The sequence below is a fragment of the Trichosurus vulpecula genome, chromosome 3 (genome assembly GCF_011100635.1).
Source record: "Trichosurus vulpecula isolate mTriVul1 chromosome 3, mTriVul1.pri, whole genome shotgun sequence".
Classification (NCBI taxonomy): Eukaryota; Metazoa; Chordata; class Mammalia; order Diprotodontia; family Phalangeridae; genus Trichosurus; species Trichosurus vulpecula.
In genome coordinates this window covers 218,943,537-218,965,408 of record NC_050575.1, presented here as the reverse complement: position 1 = coordinate 218,965,408, position 21,872 = coordinate 218,943,537, and the positions used below count along the sequence as shown (strand labels likewise).

The 21,872-nt window shown below is 38.7% G+C and overlaps 1 protein-coding gene across 2 annotated transcripts in view; it reads right to left on the bottom strand.

Annotated features, from left to right (window-relative positions):
• The window catches only part of LTBP1 (latent transforming growth factor beta binding protein 1), a 510,014-nt gene that overhangs the window by 340,232 nt on the left and 147,910 nt on the right, over positions 1–21,872 (bottom strand). For both annotated transcript variants that reach the window (XM_036749323.1, XM_036749324.1), the window contains exon 4: positions 3,298–3,467. In XM_036749323.1, the coding sequence (XP_036605218.1) occupies positions 3,298–3,467 (170 nt within the window). The remainder of the gene's footprint in view (positions 1–3,297; positions 3,468–21,872) is intronic.

The following is a 21,872-nucleotide window of genomic DNA, read 5'->3' as shown; positions in this document are numbered from 1 at the left end:
ACATCTCAGTCCTTTATGCATCACCTAATTTTTTTAGCAGAGAGTAATTGGAGAGGATTGTTTCTATTATGTCTTTCAAAAAATCTTGAATAATTTTGACATATGAATGGGAGATATCTTTTTGGAAATCCACCTTTAAGGTAACCTTTCACTCTACTGAATCAAAAGCTTTTTATAAGCAGCCAACAAAAAAAAAGTCAACTCATTTTCTCCGCACACCTTTCAGTCAATCTGCAAAATGTTAAGGCACGTGGTGCATTATTGAATATTATTTACGGAAGTCTATTTGTTCCCTACTAATACCTTAAGTGATCATGCCCAAGAATTGTATATAGATAAGTCACATAAACGTTTTGTACAGTGGGCACAGTAGTTATATAGGTTGATAGTTAATGTTTTCTTAGTTGCTATAAAAATTCAGACTATACACATATAATATACATATATATGTTATAATATGCGTGCATATGTATGTGTATAGTCAAATTTTTCCCGCAACTTTTTATCTTCCTCTTCTTCAAATAACTCATCAGTCCCTCATCATCACAACTGAATCCGTCAGCACAGAGCTCATGCTTTCTCTCTCTCTCTCTCTCTCTCTTTCTCCATATATACGTACACCCCCCCGCCCCACACACACACACACTTGTTCCAATACAGCTGCTCTTTTCTATTTCTATTCTCTTTGGTGCTATTTCTAAATAATAAAAATAACTAAAATTTATACAATGCTTTAAGATGTGCACAGTACTTTTCATATACTACATCATTTAGTCTTTACAAAAACCCTGCAAAATGGGTGCTATTTTTATCTGTTCTACAGATAAGGAAACTAAAGCCAAAGAAAGGTTAAGTGACTTGTCTAGGTCCACACAGTGAATAACTATCTGAAGCAGAAGTTGAAATTAGGTCTTCCTGACTTCTAGTCTAGCATCCTATCTATCATGCCACTTACCTGCGTCTATAAACCCATTTGAGACAACGATGTTAGACCAAAGTATGACAGGTCAACAGGCCCTGGTGGTGAAAACAGCTTGTTACAGTGGTCTTTGCAGGTCTTTTCCAGTTTTCTTCCCTTTGTAGTCTTCCTTCCATTTTTATCCTTAAATACCCATAAAATTACTTTGCTGACTTGTAAATCTTGCCAAGCTTTCTTTAAACTGGCTTCACTCTCCCAACCCTCTCCACCTGACCAATAAATCTCATTTGTTGAGTAAGGCAAAAAGAGCATAAAAACACTTTGGTCAATAAAATACAAAATTTTTATTAGTAAATTGTTCCTATAATTGTATCCTGCGGTGCTTTTCAAATTAGACTCTTCAGCAATAATGTACTGTCATGGTGAAAGCCTCTAAATCCTTTGCCAATATTTTTCCACTTAACACATCATGGAAGATTAGGTGACAGGCATACATTGGACATTATAGGCTATCCATAATTACTTCTAGTTCTTCATATCCAGGCTTCCTAAAACCTTCTTATCATTCCAACTTTGAGAAATCCTCACTAGTTAACTGACAAAGTTGACAGAATATGGGAATTTCTAGAAATCATAATTGTTCACAACCCATTGTAATGCATTGATGTGACTCTACAGTCTTGTCAGGGCAATTGTTACCTGTCATTCCACATCATAATTTAAGAGATTTCCTAGAAGAAGTTAAGTTATGTAAAGCCTGTAGGAATTAAAACCCTTTTAGTTTTATTTTTCAGGTTACATTAGGAAAAAGATTTTACTCACTTAAAAAGTACACAGGGATAGATAAAGGCTGGTAAACCCTTAACTAGGTAATACTTTATGACTATTTCCCTTTAGGCTGAGACTTTAAGTTATGATTTCAGAGTAATCCCCCCTGAAGAAAGATGAAAGACTATATATTAAGAGACCAGCTCCTTCTTTCTATTTCTATGACTTCCAGTCTCTTTTTCTTTTCCTTCCCATCCATTCAAATCCCAACAGACTCTGCTTCTGGTTGCCATCAAAAACAATTTTCATTCAGTCCATCAAGAATAATTTTCTCAAAAGATAAAAACACAGACACTCAAACTAAATGTTGGTCGCTGTAGTTTTAAACTGAGCTGCTAGGTGGCAAAGTGGATAGAGGGCCAGCCTTGGAGACAGGAGGACCTGAGTTCAAATCTGGATTCAGACACTTGCTAGCAATGTGACCCTGGGGAAGTCACTTAACCCTGTTTGCCTCAGTTTCCTCATCTGTAAAATGAGCTAAGGAAATGGCAAACCATTCCAGCACATCTGCCAAGAAAATCCCAAATTGGGGTCACAGAGAGTCGGACATGACTGAAATGACTCAACAACAAAAATTGTTTTAAATTTCCAGACACGGAGGGAAGAATAATTTTACATCCATTAGAGAATACTTCTTCCCTCCCCCCCACCAAAAAAATAGGAAACCAAAACTAATTCAAAGTTTCTGAGTGCCAAATAGTAGTAAGAAGAAAATCTCTGCAAATCATGCTTTTCTCAGTGATGAAAGACAGTTTCATTCAAACTCACAGTTCACATTCTCTTTCATTACTTATGGTCCATGCAATCAGTCAAACTGGGGCAGATCAGGAAGTTATTGGAAGTAGAACGCAGGCCTCAGGCTCTCCTGGTTGAATGGTCTACCATTTCTCTGAAGGAACATTTTCTGCACTGCCTGCCAGCAGACACTTGGTAATACCAAAACCACAAATCATCACATTCTCCACCCTCTGGGCCAGCTTGTCCTGAAGCTTCCCACATTGTAGGATATTCACCATGTTGGGCACTGAGACAATAGTTCTTTACAAATATAGAGTAAAACTGCACACCATTTCTTCAATCTACAATAATTAACACGTTAAAGGCAGGGAAATTTTTCAGTTGAAGCAAACCTTGCTGAGTTATGCAAGGAATTTTTAGACCTTAACCAGGAATGTGTTTTGGCTATCTTCTTGAAGAATCTATTTCGTCAACGTAAGCTAGTCCCAGAGACAACCAGACCTAGCACTAGGGATGTTCCACACTGAGAAGCATTTCTCAGAAATGGAGACATTGCGCAGAAATAGTCATATATCATTAAATGTGAGTCAGGATGGGTTATTATTTTCTGCCTTCCAAGGAAACTGCCTTGTCTTAAAATAGGAAACCATGTTAAATTTCTGATGCCTCGTTAATATAAGAATTTACTTCAGATTTTTTTTCTTACTTCTTTTTCATTTACTCTGGCCTGACACATTGGAGCCATAATACACCATCAAACACTTCCACAACTTGACTCTCTCATTTTGGAATATTGCTGGCAGTGTACTCACACTGAAAAGGTGATACAACATGATCCTGCCCCATTCGTAGAGGTAATGAGCCTTCAGTGGACTGCTCTCCTGAAATCATTTTCTGAGCTGGAAAATACTTGGGCTTGAGCACATACTCCTGCATCTGACCGTGATGAATCATCAAATTCTGTGAGGAAAGGGGTGTCACTCTGTTGGAAACCAAAAAGAAAAAAAAATGAGGACAAGGAAGTAAATAACGGATAAATGTGTTAACTAGGAAGAAAAGAATAAGAAATGAGTTCAACTTGGAGAGGAGCAAAATTCCATTCCAGGATCATTTTTTCCTTGCATGTCCTAGCCTACAATTCATGACATTTAAGAAACTAACAGCTTACCCTAAAAACCTCATACACAAAAATGAATCTGCCAGCCTCTATAAAAAGGAGTATAGGGTAGACTATGATACCATTTGGTGGTTTATACAGAAGTTTCAGGGCATTATTACAAAAAGTCTTCACCTAAAACAAGAAATGTTATTTAAGAAAATAATAGTGAGAATTAAATCAAATGATACACACACACACACACACACACACACACACACAGAGTCAAATGTAGTGCTCTGACAGAAATGGTGGCAGAGATAGGGAGATAACAGATGAAAGATCTGTGTGGTTTGTGGTTGAGGCTGATGTCATCATGACCACACTCCCATTAGTATTCTGATGTTTTAAAGCAGACAGAATGGAAACTGACCTACTTGAACCCCCAGCTAATGCTTGAGATATATAGGGCAAGCCACCTGACTCCAAATACAATAAAGATAGTCTAGCTGAGAAGCTGAGTGCCTTCTCCCACTCACATCCACAGAGTCTTGCTCTCAGGCAAGATGAATCCAGACTTGGTGGGGCAGTTTGGCTATCAAGTGTCTCTACAACCAATAAAGTCATGTAGCACTGGAAGAGGGCCACATCTATCAAGTTATTAGAGGTCCCTGAATCCATGGGAGCTTGAACCCACAGCAAAATGATGTTTGCAGAGCTATAGGCATAGAGGAAGGAAAAGATGGAAGATCATGGGACTTTGAAACTGCCCTTGTACCTTTACTCATTTCATGTCATCTGCAGGCATTTGAGTCACTCAACAGAAACCTAGAATACCAAAAAGCTGAAGTCGAAAAGAAAGGGAAGAAAAAAATAAAAGGTTCATTAAAATTTTATTTAGCATGAGGGCAAGCAAAACAAGGTGAAGTAATCAAAGAGGAAAACTTGAAGCAGAGATTGGAACTGAGGCAAAAGATGACTTAAAATGTCAGAAAACTGAGGTTACAGAGGATGACGCAGGACAAATCCAAAGAATAGCATCTGTCAAGGCAAGACTAACTTCCTTGGAGCCTTTCCTTCAGAAGCATCCTCTTCAGCAGACAGGATGTGTGGGCCATGACCCCACCTTTCTTTCCTCTTCTGATGCAATGCAGCTGTGAGCTCCAGGGAAGCTCTGGCACAAGAAAGGGCTGAAACAGAGGATTTCTAAGGACCCTTCTGACTGTGAGAGGATGCTTCTATGAAGACAAATTTCATTACTATTTTCTTTGGGGTAGTTTTTTTTGAGAGAATACATTTTATTTGTATACTTCATTTGGCAAGGAAAGCTAAGAAGGCTTAAAAACACTGATTTCTTGGCCAAAGGACAGCCTCGAATCTTAACAGATATCGGGCTGGTAAGAGTGACCTTACAAACATCCTATTTTTATCAATGAAAAGAGCTCCAACTACTTGTCATTCTGAAATCCATTAAAAATTCCTTTCTTTGAAATTCCCAATTTTGACAGCATGAAGACTTTTTTAAATAAAAAGGTCAAAATGGGAAAACTCTTGAAGGCGAAGAAGGGTTGCCCCACCATGGATGATAGAAAGAAGACAAGAAGACGCGATCATGGAGCCCTGAAGGTTTGGGGCACAGAGGTCTTGGAATGGCCACCTGCCATACAGGATGGGCCCAGACCCACCTGTCTGTACATTAAACGTTCTAGAACCATGAGCAGGCGTTCTGGTTAGGTTCAGGTGTGCTGCATGAAGCCTCTAATCCAAATCGGCAATCTGACAAAATATTACCATGTGGAAGTAAAGGGTGTTGGGAAAAGGGTCCCAGGGCATGCAGCTTCTTTCTATCCATTTAAATAACCTCCTGTGGGACTGGAGTGGCAGAATATAAGAGGGGCTTTTAGAACTGCCACCCCCCCAACACTGTGGGCTTTTGGAGGGCTCTTGGAGTCCACCCCCTGCCTTGAACACTGGGTGAGGGGGAAGGATGGTTGAACATCCTTGCCTTTGGGAGTTGACGGAAGGAGGGAAGAATCTACAACAAAGCCAACAGTGTATACCTCTGGTGAGGGCACTCTGAGAAGGCAATCAGCCTGAACATGGGAATAGAACACAGGAGAATGGAAGAGTTGTAACTTTCTTCGGCCAAATGACCACACATTATTTCTTCCTTGAAAGGCTTGGCTAAAAGGAAGGGGACAGAGGGAAAGTAAAAGCCACCAAGAAAATGGCAAAGTCCTGGAAGCTTTTGAAGGGTGGAGAAAAAGGGGTTAGGTAAGAAAGGGACTATTTCCCCTCTTTCTGCAAAACTCAACTCCTCCCATCCCCAACTTTGACCTTCCTTACTCTGTCTCCCAGGGTCTTTACAGGGAACAGTTATTCCCAGGGGCACAAAGCACAGGAAACTTAAGAAGAAAGGTCATCATAGCTGGGGATGACAAGGATGCTGGATATTCAAAGGCATGGGTCCTCCTTGGGGGACAAGGTGCTGGGCATTCCTCCCAGGCCAACTTGTAAGGCACAGCTGGTGGACATCAAGGCAAGTCTCTGACCACACTCACTAACTCTCTTCCCGACCTCAGCTCCGAACTCTTCTCCTGGGGTAGTTTTTTAAATACTTGAATACAAATGGCATATTATGTACACACTTGCAAGTAGCCTTGTTCCATTAAAACTTTTTAAGGTTAATTCTCGCTTACAGAAATAACCTAGAAGCCCCCCCCCCCAAAAAAAAACAGCAGTTAAAATGGCTTGTCCTTAAAAGAAAGAAAATCTTAATCATCAGCTCTCTAGCTTTTCAAAAACACAACTGGGACTTCTGCACATAACTGCTGCAATTTTGACCAACCTTATTTAGTCCTGTATTCTCCTAGACAGTTTTCCCTCCTCTGCTTTTCTACCAATCTACTGTAGTGTACATTTATGAGAATGGATTATTAGATTTTTTTCTTCTTTCCTCAGTCCATGATAGAATCAATAGATACAACAAAAACAAGATAGGACAGATTGGTGCCATGGTATCTGTGGAGGATTTCCTGATTCAAGAGATGCAGTGAACCAGAAGACCAGAAGTGCCAGAGCAAAAGATTTGGGGCTTTCATCAATGCCATTCTGTTAAACCATGGCATTCAGGTATAGGATGATGTTCTGGAAAGAAAGACGACATACAAGCACATGATTTGATATAAACAGCTGAGTTGGAAAGCAATTTTTCAATTCCATCCACAGTGAAGAAGGAAGACTAGTGACAGGAAGAGATAGGAAATGCAAACACTTGAAATACAAATGCTCAAGGTTTTGAGAACCCATGAATTTTAACTTTCTCACAGATACCAATGCCCCAAATTCTTTGCCCTGAATTAGATATGACAGGGTCAAGTGGGTCACGGGGGACTAACTGAAGCAACTGAATAATTGATTGAGAACCTTTAGGTAATAATAAAAGTAGCTCATATGTATATACCATTTTAAGGTTTGCAATTGTTTTATATATACATATATGTGTACATATGTACATATATCATTTCATATGACTTGATTCTTATAACAAACCTGGGAGATAGGTGCTGTCATTATCCTCATTTTGCAAATAAGAAAACTAAGGCTTAGAGAAAGGTAGAGGTTTAAGTGACTGGTTAAATGTAAGATGGGAAGCTATCTGTGCAGAATAACAGCTGAAGTCTTATGAAGCAATGAAATCTTCAAGGAAGTAAGCAGAGAGAAAATTAGAATGCCAATAATAGAAGCTCACATTAATATTCAGGGAAAAGAGAAAAGCAAATAAAGAAAGAGTGGTCACATAGGTATGAGAACCAGGATGTGTAGGATCAGAAAAGACACAAGAAGCCTTCATTTCAAGTAGAAGGCAATGGAATTGTATAAAAGCCACAGAGAGGCCAAGAAGAATAACCATGGATGAAAGGTCATTGGATTTGGCAATGAGGAGGTCAGGGTGGTCCAGCAGAGCAATACAAGTGAAGAGGCTCCTGGAAAAGAGAATAGTGAGGAAAGAGGTAGTGGATACAGACAGCTTCATTCAAGAGCTTTAGCAGAGGAGCAGCAGGATCTCATCAAGATTTCAGATAGTGGAAAGTCATGGATCTTTATAGTCAGTAGGAATGCAACAGTACAAAATTCCTTTCCTTAAAATAAAAAAAAGATGAGTCACAAACTGTTCATGTTCCTTCCTTCTTAAGTGGGAGTTTTTAGCCAAAGGAAGGTCTAAAATTTTCCATATTGCTACTAAATTCCGTATTTGATCTGTGAATGGAGTGGAAGATTTTGGCAGAAATACGGTTCCCTTTCTTGATGAGAAAAGAGGGCCCCTGGATCTCACAGACAGGAGTCCTCAGTATACTACAGAAAATTTGCCACATATTTAGCATGTCAATGTTTATAAATAAGAGAAAGGAGGGAAAAGGGGTGAAAAGATGCAGGAGAAAGGGGGATGGTGAAGCTCGAATCACCTAAGTTTTGTAAGCATATTTCCAGTGATATCTGCTTCTTATGGCTGTTGAGAAGAGCAGATGAGAATGAGACATGAGTCTAGGGAGTAGGCTATTAAAGGGTAGAAAACAATCACCTGATGAAAACCAGGGGTATCATAGAATCTCAGAGCTGCAAGATCATTTAGTCCAATCCATACTTGAGCAAGATTTTTCTAAAGAGCATTCCAAACAACCTGTCATTTCTCTTTGAGTACTTCTAGTCAGAGAAAATTTCACCCTCTACCAAGGCAGCGCATTTCTCTTTGGGAAATCTCTAGGTATAAGAAAATTTTTTGAGTCTAAACTATCTCTTCAACTTCCATTTATTTTAACTAGTCCTGCCCTCCAGGTCCAGGCAGAATGAGTCTAATCTCTTTTATACATAACAACCATATAAATACTTGATGGCATTTATCATATCTCTCCTACATCTTCTTTTCTCTCAGTCTAACATCCCTTCTTCCTTCCAGTGATTCTCCCAATAACATGATAATCTCACCATCCTGGATAGCTTCTTCTGGGAGCATTCCAGTTTAACATTGTCCTTCCTAAAACATGGTACCCAGAACTGAACACAATATTCATGATGTAGACTAAGCAGGACAGAATACAGTACAGAACACCTTCCTTGATCTGGACCCTATGCCTCTTTTACTAAAGTTCAATATTGACTCAGCTTTTTGGACAATCACACTGCTGACACATTGAGCTCACATTCCACTAAACTCCCCAACTCTTTCCAGCAAAATTATTTTCTAACCACAACTCCACTAACTTGTACTTACATAATTGATTTTCTTGAATCCAAGATTTCAACTTCCTGTATTTAGTTAGACCATCATTCTAAGCTAAAAAAATCTTTTTGTATACCAAATCTAACCCACAGTGTTAGCTATTCTTTCTAGTTTAGGGTCACTTGCAAATTAGATAAGCATACCTTCATTTAAGTCATCAGTAAACTGTTGAGAATGGCCAAAGATGGATGAGCTACAAACTATTCATGTTCCTGGGGCATTCTAATAGAGACTTCCTCCCTCCATGCTGACATCAATCAGTTTATGACTTTTAGTCTGGTCTGCACGTACTTATACTGCATTTTATCTAGCCCTCTACTCTCCATAAGTTCACAGGGAGAACACAAGAGACTTTGTCAAATATTTTGCTGAAGTCCAAGTATAGTAAGTTTATAGCATCCGCTATTACAATGTGACAACCTGTCAAAGAAGGAAATAATTTTTATTGATCACTGCTTCCTTTTAAAAGTTCTTTTTAAAATATTCCATTAATAACTCATTCTAGAATGTCACTAGAAAGTGAATTCAAGCTCATTGACATGAAAACTACAAAACTTTTTTAATCAAGATATCTGTCCCCTATAGTCCTGCAGTATCTCTCCCATTCTCTACAATCTTTCCAAAATTATATCTTCCAATTATTTCACTATACTGGAATATAGTTTTCCCACCCTGGACTCATTGAGAGCAACTAGATTTTCTCTTACTATTTCCTTACTTATCTTGAGTCTCTACTGTTAGTAGTATTTTTTTAATCCTTCCCATTCTGAAGATCATTTTCCTTAATAAAGAAAAAAGGAAGCAAAATAACAGTATAGTTGTGTCTTCTCACTATCTTCCATTATCAGTGTGGTACATGGGGTGTTAAGGGAGAACTAGCACCTCTGGTGTGAGGGCTTGCTGAGCCCTTGTCAAGGCTGCTTATCTACCTTTGGTATCTACCTATCATCCAACTCTCATCTGTGGTTCCAAGAAACTGTAGCATGCACAGCAGCCACACCCTGGTAAAACTGTCTCTGCAGATAAGCTAAACTAAACCAGGTTGAGGGTAACCAACATGCTTCCAACCTTTTGGTGAGTTAGAGGGCATGTACCCCAAGCACGTGAAGACTTTCCCTCAGGCAGAATGGGAGGATGAGAACAATTTGTTCCAACGTCCATGAAAGCAGCTAAAGTAGGTGTTGTGGAGTACTTAGAGCTTAGTCAGACATCACAGATGCCAATGTCATCCAGTGCATCCCTGGCCACCATCAGTTATCCTGACTTTTTTGCCATAGGAGTCTGATGATTCTGGAAGAGACAGTGAAGCTGATGATTTTGTGCAACTCTGCCGCACTTAAATCCAATTCATGCACAAGTGAAGACACCACTCTGGGATGTCCTTTGAAAACAAAGGAAGGACAACAATTATCACTGTCCCATCCACAGTCCTTTCCACAGTCCTTCTTTGCTTTGCTTTTAGCCCACAATATGGCTTTTTTCTTAAGCTCTTTGTTATGCTTAGCATTCACTGTTCATTCTGAGCTTTAGCACCCAATGATACAACTTCTAAAAGTCACTTACTTTGGTTAATGAATTCCATGTGCATCTATTCATTTATTCAGTAACTCAACATTTATCAAATACGCACCTCTGAAAGCCCTATGTCAAGCACCAAGGATACAACGATAAAGACCAGCCTCTGCACTCAACATATTACATCTACAAGGAAGGTGATATGATGTGGGCATAGACCTTATAGTTTAGTGTCAATTATCAATGGAAGGAGTTATGGCAGTAAAGGGAGAGCTAGACAAAGTGTTTAATCAAGGTTTGAAGAGAAAGACAGCATTAGATTCTGGGATGAAGGAGGACAGGAAGGTCACATGGAGGCTGTACCTCAATCGAACCTTAAAGTTGGATAAGTAGTCTGAAAAGGCAGAGATGAGATGGGAAGCAATGCAATAGTATGAAAAGAATTCTGGATTTGGAGTCAGAGAACATGGGCTCAAGACCTGGCTCTGACATTGCCCTGTGTGGTTGTACTAGATGACCCTGAAAGTCCCTTCTTACAACTTTAGATCTGTGATCTTGTGAATACATTCCAAATATGTGGACATGACTTGTACAGGCAAGTACCCAGAAAGGGAGGGGGTGGCATGTGCAGTTTGAAGAACAGCAAATACTTCTATTTGTCCTGAAGGAAGAGAGCAGAAATTACTATTTTCATGTCAAGTGCCTCTGGTTGTCTTGACACAGAAGTCACTGACTACTACTAGTTATTTTTTTTTCTTTTTAGAATCAGTGCAGGATAACTATCTCCTAAACACAAGACACTTCCTCCTCAGGGGCTTTAGTTCTACCTTTGATAAGGGAAAGCTTTAAATCTATTGCCTAAGTCCAAATATTCAGTGGTCTGTCCCTTCCTTTTCTGTGTAAGCTTCCAACATGATGACATAGGTTGGAATTTCCTTCTTCTCTATGTTGATTTTTCTTTCCATTTTCACTTTAAATCTCTTTCTTCATTGTTTAAAATACTATAATCTCCCTGATAACTTGGAGAGGAGACAGGTGTTCCTTCCTCTCTATCACTTTCTCACCCAGGAGGGAGATCCATCTGCATTTTGTACAAAAAAATGAAGTACAACTGCCTGTGCAGTTTGTGGTTACATTTATAGCCAGTGACCTCACTCATAAGAACATCCATCTCAAACTTAATATGAAAAGGGCGAAGCTCAGTCACAGTATAGGCAGATAATAGAGATGAAAGCTACAGCTACCATCTCTAGGGCTTACTATCTGTTTGACCTTGGTGAAGTGACATTACCTTCAAAGGCCTCAATTTCCTTATCTGTAAAATGAGAGAGTGGACCAGGTAACCTCCAAGGTCTTTACTAATTCTTGATCTCTGAACCTAAAATAAGTTATGGCTGTTGGGGCTTGAGTGAGACTTCATGAAGCAGTGATGTACAGTGCTAAGAGTGCTAGATTTGAAGGCAGAGGACTTTGGTTCAAATCCAAACTCTGTCATTTACTCTCTTTATGACCTTGATCAAGTCACTTAAACTCTCTAGGTAGAAGTTTCCTCTTCTATAAAATAATAGAGTTAAACTAGGTGACCTTTGAGGTCCTCTCAACTCTAAATCTATGATCCCATAAGAATGTCACAATGGAAATAATCAAACAAGAAAGGAAGAAAAAGTTTCAAATATAGAATGGGTATGAGAGATAAGTTGGAGTCAACAGATCAAAGTATAAAGCTACGAGTGGGAAGAAAGGGGAGAAATGATAACACTGAAAATATACCAGTAAGTGTAGAGAACATGTCAGTGAGAATTATTGGCATAAACTTTGGAAGGGAAGAGAAACAAAGGAATTAGAAAATGATGATTCTTTAAAAGCAGGTAAAAAAGTGAAAAGGTGGTAAATTTAGAAGCTATTACTAGAAAACTGAGTAACACTATACAAGCAATTTCTAGTGCCAATTTTCCTATATATAAGTTATACAAACTTCCATCAACAATGCTTATATTGCCACTGACAGAATTTTTTGTGTAATTCTAGAACACAATCAGGAGACATCGCACATGTCTATCACAAGCCAAAAAGAAGGATGAAGGTAAAACCAACTAATGTTTTTATATTTTGATAAGAAACCTGAGGTGACAACTCTCAAGAAAAGGCAGACGAACTTCAAATTGCGATTGTGTATGCTGAAAGACTAATGGGCAAACTTCAAATTCTAACTGTTTATACTGAAAGGCTAATGGGAAGAGAATTCTAGGCTAAAGAGAACAGCTATTCCCAAATGTTATGTAATTATTATAATAGCCAATCTTTGCCTAACAGAAGAGAGAAAATATACCTCCCTCCTTTCCATGAAGTGGGGGAACAATGCATGGGGAATATTGCATAAAATGGCAAACACTATCCCCATATCAGTTGATTTTGCTTAACTAGTTACTTTGTTACAAGAGAAAGCTAGAAAGTGAGGAGGATGCACATGAAGATTGGGAGGGGATGATAACATTATCAATATATCCAGAAATTACCATGATTTTTTAAAAAGCATCAAAAATTTTTTTTGAGAAAAAGAGAAAGAGAATATCTATTCAAAGCGGGGGGCACCTATAATGAAGAACATGATGAAGAAATGTTACAGTAAAAGGCAAAAGTCCAAAGCCCAGAAAAGGAAAACCAGGAAAGCTCTATGTAAAAATATTTCAGGAGAGTTCTGTGCCTAATTACAACTGATGTACTCCAAGAACAGAATGTTTTAAAGAACTTTAAGAACTACAGCAAATGAGAAATTTAGCACAAAGCAAAGATGCTAGGTGGAACACTTTACATAACAATTTACTGCTCAGAGAGAAGGTTCCAGGACCACAAAGACAACATCTCACCAAGACGAGAGGTTGAACAGGAAGAGAAACAGCAACAGCTGGTCTCTGAATGTGCCACAGTGAAAATCTTTAATCCAGTTGGTCAAGATGAAGAGAAAGGCAGAGTGCACAAACTAGAGCTGCAACGAAGAAGTCTCTGGTGTGTTGTTGTTATTATTGTTGCTTTGCTGTTGTTCTTAAAAAACAAAGGACTGTGGTCTTGGACATAAAAATTCCTTGAGACAGCACAAATGTTGAGTATATGGTCACATTAAAGAGTTAGAAGAACTAGCTAGAAGGATCAATTACACTATAATAAATAGGAGAGAAAACAGAAGAAGAAGAAAAGGATGAACATTAAGTTTCTTGTGGTGAAAAAGAAATATATAGATGAAAAAGGCAATGTGACATAATGAATAGAGAACCAGTTTCAAGTCAGACACATACTGGTTGAGTCATTCCTGAACAAGTCACTTAAAAAATTTCATTGCCCTCCAGCAACTCTCTGAAAGGTTTCAAGTTATAAAATAGTTAACAGTTATTTGATTTACACAGGTAGATGGAGACTCCACACAGGAAGTTCTTTATACCAATGAAATCATAGGTCCAGACCCACTCCCACCCCCCAAAAAACTAAGATGTTAATATATTCTTATCTGATGGCCAGAACAAAATTTTGAATGTGTATGCTATTTAAGCCCATTTTACAACTTTGTTAAAACCCTGTAAAGAAGAAATGAGATTTTAAAAAAATATGAAAAGTGCTTTGAAATGCCCTTCATAAAGGAGTGAAAAGTACAATGTAGTAGAAGGAACATCACCATTATTGGACACAAAAGGAAAGAAAATAAAAAGGGTGAAATTTTTTAAAAGGAGGAAGAAAATGAAAACAGTGAAAATCTATTGTTTTCCTTTAGCTAACTTTCCTTCTAAAAGATGTAATACTTGTCTCACCACATCCTAACTACAAAGAATGAAAGTATTTCAGAAGTGATCATGTTTGACTTTATTCCGAGCCTTAAAGAATAAAATAATCAAAACCTTGAGGTGAATCAATTACTTAACAGGAATCCAGGAAGAGCAGTGAACTTGAACCAGTAGTCCTTGGTTCCAATCCCTGCTTTCCCATTTACTATTCATGTCACCTTGAACAAGCCACATCAATTCTCTGGGGACTCGGTTTCCTCATCTATAAGGAAGGTTGGACAAGTTAACGTCTAAGGTTCCTTTGAGTTCTAATTTGTGATCTTGTGTGATATCAACTATTTCTAATAAACAATTTCCTCTATTTTCTGTCTTTGTGTAGCTTCTTGAAACAAGAAATAAAAAAGGAATAACAAATGCAATTTATATGCTAACATCTGCTGGATCTAAGATGGATCCTTCCCTTCCCCATACCCCAAATGCCAGGGAAAACAGGGCTCTGGATTAAGAAAGAAAAAAAAGGTCAGAGACTTTTAAATTACTCCCTAGCCTCACACCAATAAATCATAAATACATTCTTCAAGAAGATACTCAGCAGGAGCTAGACATAGCAAATGCCTTAGAACATCACAAAAATGAAATTGATTATATTTCTCATCTTAATGCTTCAAGCATTTGTCATTTTATCAGTCTGCTTATAACTTCCATCAACCTCACAATTCTCCTAACAACTAAGTTGATGGCCTTTGAGATTTGCCAAAAGTGCATCACTGTCCCTCCCGCTCCTCTTTCTATATTTCACCTTCCGAACTGCCTTAGCAGTGAGGGAGGTAGTACAAACATTATTATCTCCATTGTAGAGTAAGAAATCAACTCTACAATGATACGGTTGCCAATTCAATACTTCTATCCACAAGACATAGTGGTTTTCTTCCCTCCTTGCTTAATATAGTGCTTCAGTATTGGACTTTCTACAAACCACATATAAATTTTATCTCTTCAACAGAGGTTCTCAACCTGGGGTCTAAGAACTTTTTTCCATTTTGAAAACTGTTTATCAATATAATTGGTTTTCTTCATAATCTGATTTTATCTTGTGCATTTAAAAGCATTATTCTAAAAGTTTCTCCATATTGCCAAAGAAGTCCACAATGCAGGAAAGGTAAAGGACCCCTGCATGTTGGGTTGGTCCCCTGCAGAAAATTCAAGAGATGTCATTGACAAGAGTCACACAAGATGAGTACACATGGATAGAACACAATCTACATTAATGAAAGGATCATAGCTATATGACCCCTGTATTAGGGGTTATATATAACCGCTCCATTTTATAGCTGAGTGAAAATTGGGCCAAGGGAGGTAGGGGCTCAGATGACATAAGAAGTAAGAATTATAGATGGAATTTGAACCCAGGTCCTCTGACTCCGGGGCCATTGCTCTTTCCACTGGAGTACCCTCAATTAAATAAATCAGATTCACTGAAATAGCAGAGATCTCTATATTGGGACAAATTATGTTAGCCATCAACCATCTTAACTGGAGGACTTCTGATGGCATAGTATTTTCTTTCTCTAAAATTCCTAATAGCATATGGTTTCCAACTCCATTCCTCCCAAGGTCTCCCTGCCATGTCTGATAGTCAATGTCTACTCTGGCATTAAAGTTACCCAGAATTATAACCTTATCCCCTTTTGGCACATTGATAATGAGGGGCTACAAGTCTTTATAAATTTTTTTTACCTTATCAGGGTTCATCAGGGTGGGACCATACACACTGATGATGGTGGCATGGCACTTTCCTTCAAGTGGTAATTGTTGTCATGAACCTGTCATAACTCTTTTTATGAAGCACACAAGTTTGTTGACTAGATTAGTTTGGCTACAAAACTTATGCCAGCTTCATAGTGCTCCCCATCACTGCAGCCACTCCAAAAAACATGTATCTAACTCCAACTTCAAGCAGCTGGCCTTCATTTACCAGCCTTGTTTCACACAGGGCTGCTATTTTGGATGCAATACCTGCTGTTCTCTCAAAATAAGAACTGTTCATCTTTCAGGTCTACTGGATTTCATGTTATCCATAAGCATATGCACATTCCATGTGCTAACGGTGAGTAGAATCATCTTTGCAAAAGTTTTTGTATATTCTTTTGTGTTTCAACCACAGGGTAGGATCCCCAGATAAGCAGGCCAGGGATGAGTTAGGTGAAGAAGACAATTTTTAGGACATCTTTTCTAGCCTCTTCCTCACACCAGGAGGTGAGCAGTATGGTCCTTTTAAAAGACTGCTCTGAAAACCAGAGTTTGGCAAATCCCATTCCTGCTTCAGTCCAGTGAGAAGATGAACCTATGGCCTGGGCCTCCTTCACACATCGTTGTGACTATAGTTCCCAGTGTATTTGCACCTGCTGCTTCATCACTTGCCCATCACCACAGGACTTTTAGGTAGGTAAAATGGTAAAATGGTACGGGTCATGTCTTTTGACTCACATATAAATTAGATTTAAGTGAGGCAGAGATGTGCAAAGTCATCAGCCTCACTCTCTCTTCCAGTCATCAAGGTCCAATGGCAAGACAAAAGTCAAGACAACTGATGATGGCTTAGGATGCAGTGAATGACCTTGGTGTCTTTGATATCTAACCAAGCTCTTAACACTCCACAGAGCCTGCTTCTGCCTCCTTCATGACTGTTTGAATAAATTGTTCTCATCTGCCTATTCTGCCAAGGGAAGTCTTCTCATGCTTGAGGGAGATACTTCCCAACTCACTGACAAGTTTGAGGCCCCTCAGTTACCCTCAACCTGGATTAGCCCATCTGCTGAAACAGTTTACTGGGGTATAGCCTTGTTACATGCTTCTTGGAGCCACGGGTGAGAGCTGGGTGGCAGATGGACACCAAGGTGGAAAACAGGCCTGAAAAGGACTCAGCCAGCTCTCTCACCAAAGGTACTAGTCTTCCCTTAACACCACATACTCCATTGTTTGGCTTAGTTACACAATAAAAGATACATAATAAAACATTTGCTCTCTATGTGATTAGAGGAAGTGAAGGGCCACAAAAAAGGAGAGGTGGAAGGGTACTAGAAACAAATTTGTCCAACTCCTCAGCTGTTCCAACTAGTCCTGTCCTCCCAGGCTACTGTTAGACAGCATTCTTTTTCATTTGGTGCCATTATTAAATGCTGTCAGAAAAGTCAAGAATGAGTCTGTTTCAAGTGGATATTTCTTCAGAGCAAGGAGGCCTAGTAATTTGGATGATCATTCTGTACACACACAAAAATGCACATTTCTGTAATACTGAGGCCAACAGAGCACAAAAATTTTAATTTAAAAAAGGATTGTGGAAAAATGTCATTTTTAAATAGCATCGTTAATATTTATATAGCACCTAATATGTGCCAAGCCCTGTGCTAAGTGCTTTACAGATATTATCACATTTGATCCTCACAAAAACCTAGGGAGGTAAGTGTTATTATTGCCTCTTCATAGGTGAAGAAACTGAGAAAGACAGAAGTTAAGCGACTTGCACAGGGTCACAAACTAAGAAGCCTCTAAGGCCAGATTTGAACTTAGGTCTTCCTGAATCCAGGCTCAGAGATCTATTGGCTGGGTCACCTAGCTGCCCACAGAATAGTCAGTGAATTTCTTGTGGTTGTGTTTTCCTTGCCTTTAATGTAACAGTGATCAGACCAAACCAAATCCCTAAATACCAACTCCATAGAGAAGAATTTTGAAATCCTAAGGTGAGTTCAATAAACTCTGTTTTTCCCAAATGGCCTTTGTTGTTTTTTCTCTTATAAATGCTGCTAAACTAGGTCACCTAAGTAATAAATACTGAAAGCACTTAACCAAATTCTAACATCTGTTTCAATCCTACTTCAGGGCTTGATCCAGCCGAAACAAAACATCCCCAGCCCTACAGTGCCTGCAAGGTCTACTAAGGCTGGAGATGCAGATTTCTTCTCAAGCCAATATATCCAGTGGAAAATCTGGCCTGCTCTGACACATTGGAAGCAAACTGAAGAATTACTCTATACGAAACTGCCTGAGATGGGGGAGGAATTCAAGACGTCTAGCTGTCTATTCTGGATCTGCTACCCATTTCCTACTGGATTACAAAACCTGGAGTAAAAATGTCCACATTACAAAGTCCAATTTCAGCTTGAAATGTATAGATCTATTCAGAGAATTTAGTAAAGGTCATAGTAATACTTTCCTATCTTCCCTTCTATATCAAGAGAGTCTTATTCTACAGTTACTCTGTCCTATTTCTACTACATAATTCCTGGGAATTTGTTCAGATGTGTATGTGCAAGGAAAGAATCACTTGATGTGACAAAAATGCTCTTAAAAAGCTGTGAACAAATTACTTTTTCTAAAGTAAATCATTGATGCTCATTTTTTTTGCTTTTTTTTGGCAGAGCAATTGGGGTTAAGTGACTTGCCCAAGGTCACACAGCTAGTACATGTGTCAAGTGTCTGAGGCCGGATTTGAACTCAGGTCCTCCTGACTCCAAGGCCGGTGCTCTACTCACTGCACCACCTAGCTGCCCCTATTGATGCTCATTTTAACTTAATATTTAAAGTATAAGATTCACTAAATGAGGTGCAGTGAATAGAAGGCCAGCCTTGGAGTCAGGAAGACCTGGTTTCGAGTCCTCCCTCTGACTCATACTAATTATATGACTGGACAAGTCACTTAATTAACCTCAGAACTCCTCAGGCAAGTTTCTAAGCCTCTAAGTCAAATCTTCACAACCTGATCCCAATCTGCATTTTTCTCTTTCATGTTCTCTACATTCCATGCAAATTTCTCTTCTCAGAAGGTCTTTAGACTCAACACTCTCTCCTATATCCCTGCCTTGGCATCAACTGTCCTGCACTGCCTCCCCCAATCTCCAAAATGCTCCCCCTTCCCCAGAACCATTTAGAATTCCTAGTTCCCTTAAAAGCTCAGCCTAAGAGTCACCTTATACACAACGTCTACCCTGTTCCTTCCATCCACAAGTGCCTTCTCCACTCCAAATTTACATATTTAGTACCAGAAACCTGTAGTTTCATTGGGATAGGTAACTCGTATGTGAGGAAACTCCCTCTACCAATACAGGTGAGCACCTACTCTTCAACTTATAGTCTTAAAGGCTTGCTAGAGCACCAAGAGATTAAATAATTTTCCCTGGATCACATAAATTGTTATGCGTCAGAGAGAGAACCTGAATGAAAAGTCTTTCTGGTTTCCAGGGCATCTTCTCTATACTACATCACACACACACACACACACACACACACACACACACACACACACACACGGCCTTCGTAGAATGTGAACTCCTTGAGGACAGAGACTGATTCTTTTTTTTTTTTGGCTTTGTACCAAGCACAATACTCAACACATAGTAGGCATTTAATAAATATTTGTTGATTAAGTTATAGACATACATCTTTTCATAATGGTAGCTAATAGAATAACCCTAAACTCATCCACAAACCCCTCCCTCCAAAAAATAAACCCTTACAATTAATCCTTTTGTAAAGCAAAGAACTCTTTGGTTAAGTTATAAAAGCCTTCTTGCCCCCATAGCATCTTCATATTCCCTCCTCCAAACTCACAATAAAACCCAAGCTTAGTGATAGTATCTGAGTTCTAATTCTTAATCACTGTGTTACCCAAGGCAATTCTCTTCACCCTTCTCTGTGCCTAACTTTCCTCAACTGTAAGATGAATGAGTTGTACAAGACAACTCCCACCTATTCTCCTATGGTCTTCATCATATTTGTGATTAAAAAACATTTAAAGCATTATCCTTTGCAAAGGTAAATTTGGGTTTAATAGATATGCAAAACCTTAACTTTAAAGGATAAAGCTTTCACTGCAGCAATTCAAGTCTGAGAAGGAAATTTTCTACTACTTCAGGTGGAGAAGTAGTTTAGAAGAAAATAATCTGGTCTTTCCTGGTGTCCCTGAAGTCATAAGGTTGGTCTTGGTTCTAGCACTGAAACTGATCACATATTCAATATAGGAAAGAATACTGAAACATCATTAGACCACTGTCCTCATATTAAAGGTAATGAAAACACCCACAGGCACTTAAGACACTCCAATAAAGACACCTGTGTGGATGGTGGTCAAGACAGGATGGCCTTTACTATACAGAGGATTTTACAAAGCTAAGAGAGCCAGTAGACTTGTACAGCTTTTTTCTATGCAGTGAATTTATAAAAATAACGGACAATATGCTGCAAATATAAAACAAAATATAGTTTTATCTTCAGATATATCTTCTCTATAGAAGAGGCATGGCATGGTGAGTAGAGGACTGGCATGGCAGTGATGAAGACCTGTGTTCAAATCCTTTCTCTTGAAAATATTGTTTATGTGTCCAGAGGTAAATGACTTAGCTCTCTAGAAATAAAAGTTAAAGTTGCTGACCTACATTCAGAGAGAGAGACAATAAACTCAGGGAGTTCCCATGCACCAATTAAATCACAGGTTCAGACCAACTATCCCTGTTCCCCCCTCCCGAAAAAACCTTCTCTCATCCAAGATCACTGATCTGGATTACATTGTGATTTTTATATATGACATAGGTCAGGGCAGAAAAATTTCCATGTTAATTTTTTAAATAATTAGATTATCTAGGGAGTAGCCTGGATCTGTTTTGTATTTCGTTTCATAGCAACTATTGCTTGTAAGGGAACAAGTGTAGGGTACAAAGTTGGAAATGATGAAATTTTATTATTCATGTTTACATTTCATAATGGAATAAGAAAAAAGGAGAAAAAAGATGTGCTCTTCAGAGGAACTTACTAAAAGTAATTTATTTCATTTGGGGAGATAGCATTACCTACTATGTTAGCTCAGTAAACGCCACGTGCAGGTCATCTCATTAAAAGAATTCCATTTGGCCTCCATTAGAGTCCAAGATCAGAAGACTTCAACACATTTCTGGTAACTGAGGAACTGGTTAATAAAAGCCTAATACATTTTGAATTGAAATAACATAATTATGTGGTACTCACAGAACATTGTAAGCCAAGTACAGTAAATGCCTTTATGTAATTCCCTTGATAATCTACAATTCATATGATAATAGTCTGGGACTCTAGATTTCCTCGAAAGGCCAGTAATAACCCCACTGATGAAAAGCAGTGCTTGTCCAACTGGAAAGTACCTTAGAGATGAACTAGTCTAACCCTCTCATAATCATCATCACCATCATAACTTATATTTATGCTTTAAGGTTTGCATTTATGTGTATTATTTCATTTGATCCTCACAATAATCCCATCGATTGTGTGGTATTATTTTCATTTTTCAAATGAGGAAACTGAGGCTTAAAGAAAGTAAGGGACTTGCCCAAGGTCACACAGCTTAAAAAATGTCTGTGGCAGGATTTGAACTCAGGTCTTCTTGACTCCAAGTCCAGCTTTCTACCCAATGTGCCACCTAGCCAGCTATTTTATTATTCCAGTGTGGATCTCCTTTCTCCTAATGGAATGTTCTGTCAAGTATATTATTTTACCTTTCATGGATTGATCAGAAAAGAAATATCAGAGACAGGGAACCATAAGAGTAAAGTGATACCTGTGGGCAAAAAAACTCTAAATCTTGGCCTTTCCTCTAACGTGCTATGCATTATAAGAATTTAAACTCCTTGGGTCTAGAAAAGAGATGAATAACTATACAGAGTATCTCTCCCAAAGGTGGCTGTGAAAAATTACCAT